Consider the following 14,374-nt stretch of genomic DNA (forward strand, 5'->3'; position numbering starts at 1 on the left):
ACTAAACCAAGTTTTTCATTTATATTCTAATTTCTACTTCACTTTGATTTCACTAATTTATTTACTTAAGTACCACTCAACATTCCTCCACCCTTCGGAGAAATTCGCCCTCGAATTTACCACTCAACACTGTATCATTCCACCAATCTGTTTGCTTCTTCCTACTTTTACACACTACTGTTCCAAGACATTCTTTAGCCACTTCTAGTACTGTGTCCCTGTACCTTGTCCATTCCTTTTCCAATGGCTGTAATTGACTACATTCAACTAACTGGTACCTTTCTGAGATCGCTGTTATGTACTTGTGCCTGATTTCCTTATCCTGAAGTTTCTCCACTCTTATCCTTCTACATATGGACCTGACCTCCTGCACTTTCGGCCTCACAATCCCAATTTCACTGCAGATTAAATAATGATCAGTGTCATCAAAGAATCCCCTGAATACACGTGTGTCCCTCACAGCCTTCCTGAATTCCTGATCTGTTATTATATAGTCAATGACAGATCTGATTCCCCTGCCTTCCCAAGTATACCAGTGAATGTTCTTATGTTTAAAAAAGGAGTTTGTGATTACTAAGCCCAAACTGGCACAGAAATCCAAGAGTTGTTTCCCATTCCTGTTGGCATCCATATCCTCTCCAAATTTACCCATAACCTTTTCATACCCTTCTGTTCGATTTCCAATCCTGGCGTTAAAATCACCCATGAGCAGGACACTGTCCTTGTCCTTTACTCTAACAACTACATCACTGAGTGCCTCATAAAAACTATCCATCTTATCTTGATCTGTCCCTTCACAATGCGAATATACTGACACAATCCTAATTTTCTTGCTAGACACTGTCAAATCTATCCACATCAGTCGTTCGTTTACATACCTTATCGCAACTACGCTGGGTTCCATTTCTTTCCTGATGTAGAGCCCTACACCCCATTGTGCTATTCCTGCTTTGACTCCTGACAGGTAGACCTTGTATTCTCCCACTTCCTCTTATTTCTCACCCCTTACCCGAATGTCACTAACAGCTAAGACGTCCAGCCCCATCTTACTTGCAGCCTCTGCCAGCTCTACCTTCTTCCCAGAGTAGCCCCCATTGATATTAATAGCTCCCCATCTCGTTACCATTTGTTTGCCAGGTCTTATCTTATGAGTCCCTGGTTTGTCAGTTAGAGGTGGGACTCCATCACCTCCAAAGGTCCAAGGCATTTTGCTCTGATTGTTGCCAGCATCATATTTAAAGTACCAGGGAAGCAGGTTGCTAGCCTTACTTGCCCCGAGTCCCATTGGGTTTTACCCCTAACGGCTGAGGGACTAACCGGTGGATTTAGTAGTCTTTGCCGTATGAGCACATAGGTGACCACGACTCAGAATATGTCCGAGATGCCCAGCCTTATTCCAAAGTAACTGGTATCCCGACTGTTGGGACCACTTACTTGGCCACTCATATGTTGCCCGTGGTTCATGAACTAGGACATGACTACAGGAACTCACACCATGAACCACACCATAGAATAAGTGTTAAACAATTAGGCTGTGTGTGAAAACAATGACAGTGTCTTCTCCATACGTACTTGATTATTCTTCAAGAATTGTGAACTTTGTGGTTAGGTTTTATAGCTCGTAGATGTTCAACAGGAAACTATTGTAGCAGTATTTGGAGGTTTTCCTGCAAACTAATAATGAGGCTTATCGAAAGTTAAATGATAGTGCACTGGCTATATAATTGGGTATTATTAGGGGGTTGTGAAAAGTGAAATTAAAGTACTGTGAAACGCAGCTGTGCACCTGTCGGCTACATCATTTAAAGTAGTCCGTGTTTGACTTCCACACCCCTTTTTACAGCCAGTACATCGACACCGAGGAGATCAAACAAAGGAATAAATGTAGCAGGTGAACCACTACACACCTCATTTTCATCGTGAAGTTCACGGGTACCTGATCACGGAACTGCCGCATCGATAGATCAGCCATGCTACAGGATGGGAACAGCTGTTACATGAAATGGCCTCCCTGATCACCAGATATCACTCTTTGTGACTTTTTTTCTGTTGGGACACTTTAAAGCTCTGGTGTACGTACTATCTCTACCACATGATGCAGCAGAGCTCCCGGAGAGAATATGATTAGTGACTGCCACAGTTGACGATGCCATGCTGGTATGGGTGTGGCTAGAATTCAATTACCATATTGATGTCTGCCGGATCACTCATGGTTTGCATATTGAATGTTTGTAAAAAAAAAAAACTTCCAGCATTTCTCTTCAAAATTCAATATGTGTGACATCTCTACAATGTTTATTTCTTGTGCAATAAATAATTGAATGTGTTCCTGGACTTTATGAAGGAGTCTAATGCTTTGCTTGAAAACTGACAATTTTGTGAAATGACAGAGAAAATAATGATAAATTCCAGCACTTTTGTTGTATTTTAACAGGTTTGTAGTAAAAGTTCTCATACATACGGATACTACTTACATACATTTATGCTGCTTTTTAGGTAAAGATAACATTCAAAGCAAAAAGTCTTCTCCTTCAAAAATCATTATTTGATTTTATTTGTTTATGAGAAACTAATGATTTGTCACTTGGGTTGCAAATGAGAGATATAGCTGTTGTTCATGCATCAGAATACCACGGGAAAACATTACCAACTTTTAGTCAGCTTTGGAGCGATCCAATGCCATTAAGATGAAACAAGAAACAAAATTAATCCAGAATTCAAGGTCTAAAAAACGAAATAATTCACAATAAACTGACTGCAGTAGTTATCACAAGAATAAATTATCGCAAAAAGACCCGTTTTGGTCACAGTTGGACCGAATCATGTTGAGATCTTTTATTTATTTACTAGTTGCTGTTATATATGACTTGCACCTTGGAAGATATTGACATCCATGTTTCACTGTTGCTCAAGAATAGTATTATGGGATGTTGGATGGTGCACAGTGGGACAAGCTTGGCTGTGAGCGGGCAGATATTAAAATGATTTTACCTTCAAACTCTTCCGTGGACCCATCTTTGCATACGAAAACAACAGTATGGGAACTGTGGGTCTGCCTTGATACAAAACACTTCTGTTATTTATTTATTTATTCCCAAAACTAGTTTCAGTAACAAATATTGCCATCATCAGTGAGTTTTTAATTCTAAAATATGCAGAAGTAGCATAGTTATAAAAAATTGTAAACCATTATTACATATGTGCTGTTTGTTTTTTAAATATTGTTTTCTGTGAATACTTTCATAAAATGTTATCTGCTGTATGTCACATCATGGTTTTAAGATTGTTGTCACTGTTTGCAGCATATTTTTTGTGTTTTTCTGTTGCCGTTCTTCTTGACATACATCACGTTATCTGCTACTATGTGAGTGGCCTTAACAAACAAATACAAGAATGTGCACTTATTCATGTCAGTGTTACACAAATGGGATTTCACTTGTTTACCAACACCTACTCACACAGCTCCAGATGACATGATGTATGCCGAGAGAAACTGCAACAGAAAAACACAGAAAATATGCTGCAAACAGCAGAAAAAGTCATAAAACCTCCCTGTGATGTATAGTAAATAAGGTATTATAAAAGTATTCACAGGGAACAATTCTTAAAAAACAAACAGTACATATATAACAATGGTTCACAATGTTTTATAACTATGCTATTTCTGTATGTTTTAGAATTAAAGAACCCATTGATGATGGCGATATTTGTTGCTGAAACTAGTCTGGAGAATAGATGAATAAATACCAAAAGTGTTTTGTATCAAGGCAGACACACAATTCCCATATTGTTGAGCAGGTAATACGCCATGTTGCCAACCATGGGAATGTATACTGTATACTTTGGCTATTTATGAACATCTACCATGTTTAAACTGCAGTTTGCCTGAATCCATTTGCTTTTGGAATCGAATTGACCTTAAAATTGGACAAATGCTCAAAAATAGCACATATGTCTTCAAGACATGCTAAATGTGTAGATTGGGACCAGTGGCCTCTTACATGTTTTATGCAGCAATGTTGTTGACGCTCATTGTGAGGTATGACGGGAACAACTGGGGGGTATGTGAACTGCTGGTTCTACACAGTCAAGGAGAGAGCAACAGCCAGATGATATGTTTGGAGGCAAGAGTCACTATGACTTTCTTACATCAGTATAGAATCAAAATTCGCTGTTCTCAGATCTTACCGACATCACAGCCTCAGAAATCGCAGCGTAGTCAGAAGAAACAGCCAAATATTTGTGACAATGAAGATATGTTTCACATCTGCCCTGTTAGGATGATGACAGTGACAATGATGGTGATAAAAAGTAATGATACTGCAGACAACAGTCTAAAAAAAAGGTCTAAACAAAATAGCAGTGAAGGGAAAAATTAATGCAAACAGTTTCTTACTTTTTATTTTATTTCTCGTTGCATTATCAAAATGTAGACAATCAATAAATGACATAAGTTTTGAGTAGGTGTACATTAACTATTTAGACAGAGAAAATTTTGATTAGTAAGAATATATTTTTAAAAAAATTTCTCTAGGAATCACATAAAAAAGAGGGGTTGTCTTACAATCAGATAAATACAGTAATTACCATTCTCTTGTAACCTTTCAACTTTTTGTATCATATCATTGTGATTAAATTTAACATTTATTAAAATGAAGCTATCCCCCCCCCCCCCCCCTTCCACTTCCTCACCCAACAAAACACATGTATGCGTTTACTTCTTATTTCAGTGTTTTCTGTTTGTGATTGCTAGATATAAATGAAGGGATTGATAAGAGCTGTCCTAGTGGACAAAACTCAATCATTATTTCATTAATTTTGCTCAAATGTAACCAGCTGTACACTGTCTGATAGTATATAACAGCACCAGGTTCTCAAATTTATTGATATAGACAAGGTTTAAGTTGTTATTTACCATAAGGACATGGTCATATTTTAATCTACAGCACTCTCCAAGGTCTCAAATCTCAGATTTTGGTAAATCAAAACTGTGCAGTCTTGAGAATTCCAAGACTCACTCATTACTCAGGTAAGTCTACCAGTCTTGCCACATTACAGCTTCCTACGTCTGTAATAGTTCCACTCATACCTTATACTGTAGGTTGGTACTGTACATATGCTTTTTGTTAAATATTTTTGACACAGGTGTCTCCCTCCTCACACCTTTATGCGAAAGAAGTGGTACAAGGTTGATTCCATGTCAAGTGTCCCAGTTTAGAAGATGATCCCAGCTCGATCTTCTTCAATTTTGATGAAATTTGTGCATGATGTACCTGATGGCCCTACATGAACTTATGCAAAGTTTCAGGCTCACCTGTAATTGGGTGAGGTGCTAGAGCCATTTTCGTGAAGACCACTTTTACAGAGATCGAAAAGTCGTGAAGAAATCGTCAAGTTTGGCATTCCACTGTTCCTAATGTAAAAGAGCTAGACTCTTGCTTCTGGGTATAGTTGTACAACTTTATGTGCTCTACACCCAAATGTTGCAAGTAGAGTTCAGAAAGCAATGCATTTGGAATAATCTCAGTTCAAAACGGGCAACAAATCATGTCGCGAGAAATTTGTCCCATAGTTTAATGAGGCATAAGTAGTGGAGAAAGTGTGCTATGGACCTGGTATTTTGCCAAGCTACTGTCTATCTGGGTGTTTAGTATATCACAAATTTTGGTCTGGCTTGTGTGTTAATTACTGTGCTACCATCTCGTAAATTTTCTAAAAAACATGAATGTATCAAAATATACCCATGTTCAATGTCATGTATTTCAAAATGGACACCTACCACATAACGTTCGTTAACACCGATCAACAGACCACATTTCATTCTATTAAAAAAACTTATTTTCGTTTTGGTGTCTCTTTGGGTAAGGTGCAAAAATACACCTAAATTATTGACTTTTTTGGTAGTTCAGAAAATCCTTGTGTTGGTCCATGGTGGTTATGCCACTACCAACCTCAAGACTGGTAACCCCATCACCAAGAGGCCATGCCCGATAGCCATCCAAGGTCAGCCACAGGTGGGTTTCTTTACTGCAAGTTCCCAAGCCTGAAAGTGGGTGTCTAGCAGGTACCCAAGCCAGAATGTGAGTATCTAGCAGGTTCCCAAGTCTGAATGTGGGTATCTAGCAGATTTCCAAGCCTTTTTTGGGTCTCTCTGTGGTTCCCAAGCCATAATACAGAATTCTTCAATTGTTAATTGTTTTAAATTTTTTGCTGATGTTCAAAACTATTGCTTCCAGCAAACTGTATTGTTGCCCAATCATTGAAGTAGCTGGGACTGGTATGGCTGCAATTATCTGTTGTTCTGGGATCCAACATATGTCTCTTCTAGTAGGCCAATGAAATGACTGAGCAGCTCCATGAGGATGCATGAAATTAATCAAGGCATCTTTTTCTTCACATGAAACTTCACAGGTATTTCTTATCCACCATTTTCTATCATAAACGCAAGCAACATACTGGCCAGGCTGTAGTTCATTAATGCAACATGTTTAGTAGCAACTTTAGCATGCTGGTTAACATTTGCCATAAAGGACAATGTATCATTTGATACTCTGTAAATCTTAAGTCGCTTTTCATCAATTGGCACTAAATGGTGATGGTCTCTTGTACCAGACACTGTACATCCATCCTCAAAACGTTTCCCTTGGTCAATTTTTGCATCTGCAGTAATTTCTATTTTAATATAAATAAACTCAATGCCATGAACTTTTTTTTGCAGTATTCAAACAGATCAGTTGGTGTTAAGATTTCGTTGTCAATTGGGGTTGAAGGCTAGCTCTTGCTGCTAAATGCTTAACTGTGCCCCCAATTCCATCAAATTGCAATTTCCCATGGCTTGTTCTGAAAAAATTCCATACTGCAGTAATGCCAAAATCTTTTTGATGATGGCAAAGATTTAGGAAACTCTTAAAATTTTTGTACTGTGCTGCAGAACAGTTGCTAAAATAATGAATAAGCTTAATTTCTTTAAAAATGCACTTAAGGTATTTGATCCAGTTCATTAAAAACACATGCACTGCAACTGTGTCATGTAGGAGGCAATCACTGATTATGCAGTTGCTGACACTCTTTAGGTCTTCGTTACCTTTGTAGTAAATGACAAATGGATGTATTGTAGCTTGACTATTTTCTCAATGGAATCCCTGCACTGCATCTTGGACAATAAAGGAGTAATTTTCTGCAAAATCCATTAATATAACCAATTCTCCTGGTTTTAGACCTTCTTTAGTCAACTGCAAATGCTTGCTCTGATGCTTTGCAATGTAGTGGTGAGTAGAAAGTGCCAACAGTTTTGTAATTAATAGTTCAATGAATTCTTCAACTGTCATTTCTCTGGTTTCAAGTGTATATCTATCAGTGTGAGTCCATTGTTTGAACTGAATTGTATCCTCAGGATCAATATCTGCAAAAGCGCTTTCCAAATATTCATTTAGAGCTTCTGTTCCTGGACATACTTCACAGCGATGAAGCATGCAATCCTTTGTTTTCAAATTACAGACAATTTTACTGAGTAATATTTTGTAATCTTCTTTTATTGTGCTATGTGCCAACATTAGTTTTACATTTTGATGTATTGTGCAGACAGAAACTGAATGTGAACCAGATGTGCCTACAGTCACGCTCCACTTTGGCTTTAATTCACAAAATTTGGAAAATCCAATTTTCGGTCCATTTTTATTGCGGTATGCAACAAACATTTCTTTTAAGTTGCTCAGTAATAAGTATTTCTGTTTTTTTAACCTTTTCTCCATCTATCTGAACAGTAATACAGTCCTTTTTTCCTGAACAAATTCAACTAAACTTTTGATCATAAAAATGTTCTGTGACTCTTGCATTCACATCCTCAGAAAGCTTTTTCCCACATTTACCTTTGGGCTCCAATATTCCCTGTTCAGCTTTTAACTTTCTAGCCTTCCTTACCATTCTTTCTGAAACACGAAATTCTTCCATTGTCTTTTTGATAGACCAGCTTTGGAGAACTAAGGTCAAAATTTGAACTTTCTTGTTATTATTTGATACATGTAATTTTTCTTTCAATTCTTGGATCAGCTCAATGTAATCTGAGCAAGTCAAGCATTGCTTGCTTGTGGATGGTTGCTCCAGTTCACCGGGATCAAGTCCTCCCACTTCTGCAATTTTCTTAATAATTGCACCTTCAACTTGATGTATTTTGGACTTTGCATATCCTTTTGTATCCCTTGTACCAATTTGTTGAAATTTTAATGGTGATATTCCAACAGATGTTTGTATTCAAATTGTGACCAACATTAGTCTCATCATCTTTATATGACTGATATGTAACATCCATTTGTGAATATTTCAGTGTATCAAATTCTTTTCTACAGGAAGGGCACATTTTTTGGCCCAGTTTAATATCAGACATGGTTATCCTTTTTAGTAGGTAACCTGTTTCTATGTTGATTGAGCACAAGCTTTTTTGTGCAGTGTGGTATTTCTTGCCATTTGGGTTGCAACATGATATTTACAAAAATTCAAATCTTTTTATGAGTAAAGCTTCATGATGGAAGCATAGTTGGGTATTTTTAGTCGAGTGTAAACCAATAGTCTAGTAAGTAATTCTTGTTCTTCTAAGGAAAGTTGCTTTACAGCTTTCAGTCCTTTTAAGGCACTGTATGTCGTTAAATGGCATGGGGAATCAGTATTTCCAAAACTACATACGTTAACTTGATCTTGTTCTTCCATTTTAGCAACAACTTGATATGCTTCAGACACTAAAATCACATTGCCGAGTCCTAAATAAAGAAAAGAAATAAAATTAATAAGCATTCAGCTTCCCAAAAATTATGTAGCAATCTCTAGTACAGTTAAATAGTTAAATTTAGCAATGGACCTGTCACAAACAGGTTTAAAATCACTGAATAAATAGCAAAATGAATATTTAAACAATGAAGACATGACCAACAAAATTCCAAATTTTAGGTGACATTTTTGCACCTTACCCAAAGAGATACCAAAATGAAAATAAGTTTTTCTAATAGAATGAAATGTGCTCTGTTGAATGGTGTTAATGAATGTTATGTGGTAGGTGTCCATTTTGAGATACATGCCTTTAACACGGGTATATTTTGATACATTCATGTTTTTTAGCTAATTTACAGGATGGTAGCACAGTAATTAAACACACAAGCAAGACCAAAATTTGTGATATACTAAACTCCCAGACAGACAGTAGTTTGGCAAAAGACCAGATCCATAGAGCACTTTCTCCACTGCTTATGCCTCGTTAAACTATGGGACAAATTTCTCACAACATGATTTGTTACCCACTTTGAACTGAGATTATTCCAAATGCATTGCTTTCTGAACTCTACTTGCAACATTTGGGTGTAGAGCACACAAAGTTGTATCACTATACCCAGAAGCAAGAGTCTAGCTCTTTTACATTAGGAACATTGGAATGCCAAACTTGACGATTTCTTCATGACTTTTCGGTCTCTATAAAAGTGGTCTTCACAAAAATGGCTCTAGCACCTCACCCAATTACAGGTGAGATTGAAACTTTGCATAAGTTCATGTAAGGCCCTCAGGTATATCATGTACAAATTTCATCAAAATTGAAGATGGTCGATATGGGAGCCCTAGGACACTTCACGTGGAATGACTCACAAGTCATTTCTTCTATGGATGCACCTGACCTAGGTGTAGTCTATCCCTTCTCTGGGTCTGCCTATCCTTTATTCTCTAATACTCCAATGCATCCCTAACATGGTACAGGTCCAACCTTATATGAATTCAGCTGACCAAAGTTTAGACCACCCCTTCTCTGGATCCATCAAACATTCCTCTCACACAAATCTACATGAAATTGGGTCCACTTCATCAAATTTGAAATTATATACATAGCTTATTAGCTTTACCTTTGTAGCTTTCAGTGATGAAGTTTCTCCATATCCTAATGACTTCACCTAGCTGTTTCAAACAGATGTTTCCTGACTCCTTCCTTTATACCCTTTCTCCTATATTTTTTTGCAATGCTATTACTCACTTATATGTTACTGGAGTATTTAACAAAAAGCTCTCACACAGATGAACTATGTTCATCAAGAGCCTATACCATGTTACTAGATTATATTTTCTTTCATTCTTTATTATTGATGTGGTAATAATCCAACCATTTAGAACATAAACCATGGAGAAGCACTGAGCATTTGCCTATGGATTCATTACTTTTTATTTAATTTATATGGACAAACATTTGGCACATACATTAAAACACTTTAATCTATCCTTCTTACTTTCAAAGACATAATATATCCATAATTAATGCATTTTTATTATACTCACACAAACCTTTCAGGGTCTAGCATGCTTTTCAGGGAGATAATGCAAGTTTTTTTAGATTTATTTCGCTCCTCATCTGTTAAACAAGCACCAGAAATGGATTAAGATACCAAGAAAATTTTCAAGGTTGTTTGGGATGAGATCTTAGAAATATATCATAAAAATGTCAGCCATTTTCTGTGCATAGTTGCCTGGGTATCCATAGTTCAGTTGTGGAACATAAAATAGTAAAAAAAGAAACTGTTTTAGTGTTTTCTAGGAACTGCCCATGAACTAATTATGCCTCCAAGGCCCATTGTAGACCACATGAAATGCAAAAAGTATTTGCTCCATTTGCCTGAGCAGTAGGAAGTGTGTAATATTCACACTTTGACTCTGTACTGTAGAATAGTGACACCTAGACAATTCTTCTGTTGGGTATACAAATGGCCCCTAGTCCACGGCATATCCAAACCACTTGACCCTACTTTACTATCACTAATAGAAATTAAGGTATTGGCTCCAGAAGAATCCCATTTTTATGCTCTGCATTCTCAAAAGTATTAGATAGCATATGCTGTTAGATGTGTACTGATTACGTGTCTCATAAATGTTTATGGTATGTAACACCTTACAGCTCATGCACTACAATCTTATAGCATTTTTACTATTTCAGGTACAGGTTTATTAATTATCCATTTCATAAGCAATAAATTAACAGTGGAAAGTTACATCAAAGAATGGCATCATCATTAAGAGATAGTAAGAATGTATATTATTTGAATGTTTCAAGATATTTCATATGATTGTTGTCCTATAGGGTATCTGGCTGCAATGGGAAAGGCTGGAGGTGGTCGTAATGAAGTGGACCCTCGTTTTATTTCAATGTTCAGTGCATTCAGCATGATCTTTCCATCTGATGCAACACTATATCGAATCTATTACTCAATATTGGCAGGGCATACTGAGCCTTTCGCAGATGAAGTTAAAAAAGTAGTACCTGACATCATGAAGCTAACACTTGATCTCTACAAGGTTAGTTATTTTGTCACAGATTCCTTAATTTATTAGGTATTACATATTTAAATAGAAATTAGTGCATTTCTGTCATCAAGTACTTATTGAAAGATGATTGAATCCATACTGTGTATTTACTTAATGTAACTGTATGAGGTGTGGTCAGAAAGTAATGATAATTTTTTTTTCTTAAAGTATCTTTATTTATTCATTAAGATCAACTTCATCCCCTTCAAAGGAATCCCCCTTGGATATAATACATTTGTGCGAGCACTTTTTCCACTCTTGGAAGCACTTCTGGAACTCACATTTCATTATGGTGTTCAGTTTCTTATCAATTCTGTTTTTATCTCATCACTGGTGCAAAACGACATTTATGGTATTTTCTCTTCAGCCACAGGAATATAAAGAAGTCACAGGGTGACATCTGGTGAATACGGTGGCTGATGCAACATAACAATTTTGTTTTTTTTGCCAAAAAATCACAAACGAGCTTTGAAGTGTGAGTGGGAGCATTATCGTGATGCAATTTCAGTGAATAGTTTTGCCACAGTTTTGTTCATTTTCTTCAGATTGCTTCATGTGAAAGGCACGTAACATCCAGACAGTATTCATTATTCCAGAATGAGATTTTCACTCTGCAGCAGAGTGTGTACTGATATGAAACTTCCTGGCACATTAAAACTGTGTGCCGGACCGAGACTTGAACTCGGGCCCTTGGCTTTTCGCGGGCAAGTGCTCTACCATCTGAGCTACCCAAGCATGACTCACGCCCTGTCCTCACAGCTTTACTTCCACCAGTACCTCGTCTCCTCCCTTCCAAACTTCACAGAAGCTCTCCTGCAAACTTTGCAGAACTAGCATTCCAGGAAGAAAGGATATTGCGGAGACATGGCTTAGCCACAGTGTGGGGGATGTTTCCAGAATGAGATTTTCACTCTGCAGCTGAATATGCACTGATATGAAACTTCCTGGCAGATTAAAACTGTGAGCCATGCTTGGGTAGCTCAGATGGTAGAGCACTTGCCCGCGAGAGGCAAAGGTCTCGAGTTCAAGTCTCAGTCTGGCACACAGTTTTAATCTGCCAGGAAGTTTCATATCAGCATTCTGCTGCAACGTGAAAATCTCATTCTGGAAACATCCCCCAGGCTGTGGCTAAGCGATGTCTCTGCAGTATCCTTTCTTCCAGGAGTGCTAGTTCTGTAAAGTTCGCAGGAGAGCTTCTGTGAAGTTTGGAAGGGAGGAGACGACTTATTGGTGGAAGTAAAGCTGTGAGGATGGGGCGTGAGTCATGCTTGGGTAGTCATGCTGGTAGAGCTCTTGCCCACAAAAGGCAAAGGTCCTGAGTTCGAGTCTCGGTCCGGCACACAGTTTTAATCTGCAGGAAGTTTCAGTATTCATAATTGACCATTTGGCCACAATGCAGGACCTCATGATGGACTAACCCACTGCAATCAAAGAAAACCTTCATATGTGGTCAAACTTGTCGAATATATTTTGGTCTTGGCTCTTCAGGCAGTCTGTTGGGGCAGTTTGGTCTTGGCTTTGATGTCACATCCATGTAACCATGTTTTGTCACTTGTTGTAACTTTCTTTAGAAGTTATAGACTGTCTACGTGACATCGTTTTTGAGCAAAATTCAACAGTTTCAGAACAAACATTGCTGCTACATGTTTCATGTGCAAAACATCTGAAAAAATTGTTTATCATGAGCCAAATGATATGCTGACATTATCAGCAACTTCTCTGAAGGTGATTTGATGATGTTCAGAACCATTTTCTTCAATATTCCCACATTGTCATCATCAATTGATTTGGTAGGACACCCAGGATGGCTGTCATCTTCAATGTCTTCTCGACCGCTTTGAAACATTTGTACCTCTCTTACACTTTTGTCTTACTAGTAGAAGATTCACTAAAAGCCACAGTCAACATTGTGACTGTGGTGCTGAACTTTATTCCATTTTTCAAGCAAAATTTAATCTAAATTCTTTGATCCATCTTTTTCGAAAGGAAAAATTTGCTGAGTACTTGAAATCACATATAATATTTTTCACTGTCAACAATGAACTAAATGTTCAAAATAGCTGAGAATACAAACATATGTACCAAAATGAAAAAAAAAGTTTTGAAATTCAGATGTATAGAGCCCATGAAATTAAAAAATTCTCATTACTTTATGACCACACCTTGTATATTTCATACACTGGTTGCTGTAGTAATAGTAGAATTCACATACACATAAGAAAAGATACCATAACCAGTAGTAGCAGTAGTGGTGGTAGTACTAGCAGTAGTAGTAGTACAACAGTAGTATTTGATATGTACATAAAGAAAGACATCACAACCAGTCTCATTTATATTTCACTTCATTAAACAAGTTATATTTTACTTCCAGACTAGCTGAATACTTACACTTTGTGTATTATGTGACCCCCAACTTTAATGTTATGTGTGTCACTTATCACATTTACCCTGCCCCTTTCTTGGGTCTACACTCAATCCATAATCTGTGCTCAGTGGACTTGTCTTCCTGTTCAGTTAGTCCTGTAATTCTTCCTCATTTTCACAGGAGATTTAAATGTAATCATTTAATCTTTTCTTTGGATGGAAAAATATTTATAATAATCTGTTTCCTCTGCATTTAACAGTGAAATTCCTTTTGCACTCTTAATATTGACATTTCTGATTTCAAATTCTGCCAACAAATGCTCATAATTCTGAGAAGTTTAATCAAAATTGATCATTTTAATGGGAATTGTGGACACGTTTAATACAGACATTTCTTGCACTCTGTTAGAAAGTAATAACAGATAAAGTCATTTGCAGTCTCGTGAAAAATGACATGCAGAAATGTTTAGAGTAACAAAAGAAATTATTCAAAAACAAAGATGATGAGACTTACCAAACAAAAGCACTGGCAGGTCGAAAGACACACAAACACAAACATACACACAAAATTCAAGCTTTCGCAACAAACGGTTGCTTTGTCAGGAAAGAGGGAAGGAGAAGGAAAGACGAAAGGATGTGGGTTTTAAGGGAGAGGGTAAGGAGTCATTCCAATCCCGGGAGCGGA

At 37.2% G+C, this 14,374-nt stretch overlaps 1 protein-coding gene across 1 annotated transcript in view; it reads left to right on the top strand.

Moving 5' to 3' along the window:
• Positions 1-14,374, top strand: part of LOC126088335 (dynein axonemal heavy chain 10) — a 1,153,099-nt gene that overhangs the window by 601,406 nt on the left and 537,319 nt on the right. Inside the window, exon 31 of the mRNA XM_049906469.1 lies at positions 11,102-11,316. Within this exon, the coding sequence (XP_049762426.1) occupies positions 11,102-11,316 (215 nt within the window). The remainder of the gene's footprint in view (positions 1-11,101; positions 11,317-14,374) is intronic.

Source organism: Schistocerca cancellata, chromosome 6 (assembly GCF_023864275.1).
Source record: "Schistocerca cancellata isolate TAMUIC-IGC-003103 chromosome 6, iqSchCanc2.1, whole genome shotgun sequence".
Lineage (NCBI taxonomy): Eukaryota > Metazoa > Arthropoda > Insecta > Orthoptera > Acrididae > Schistocerca > Schistocerca cancellata.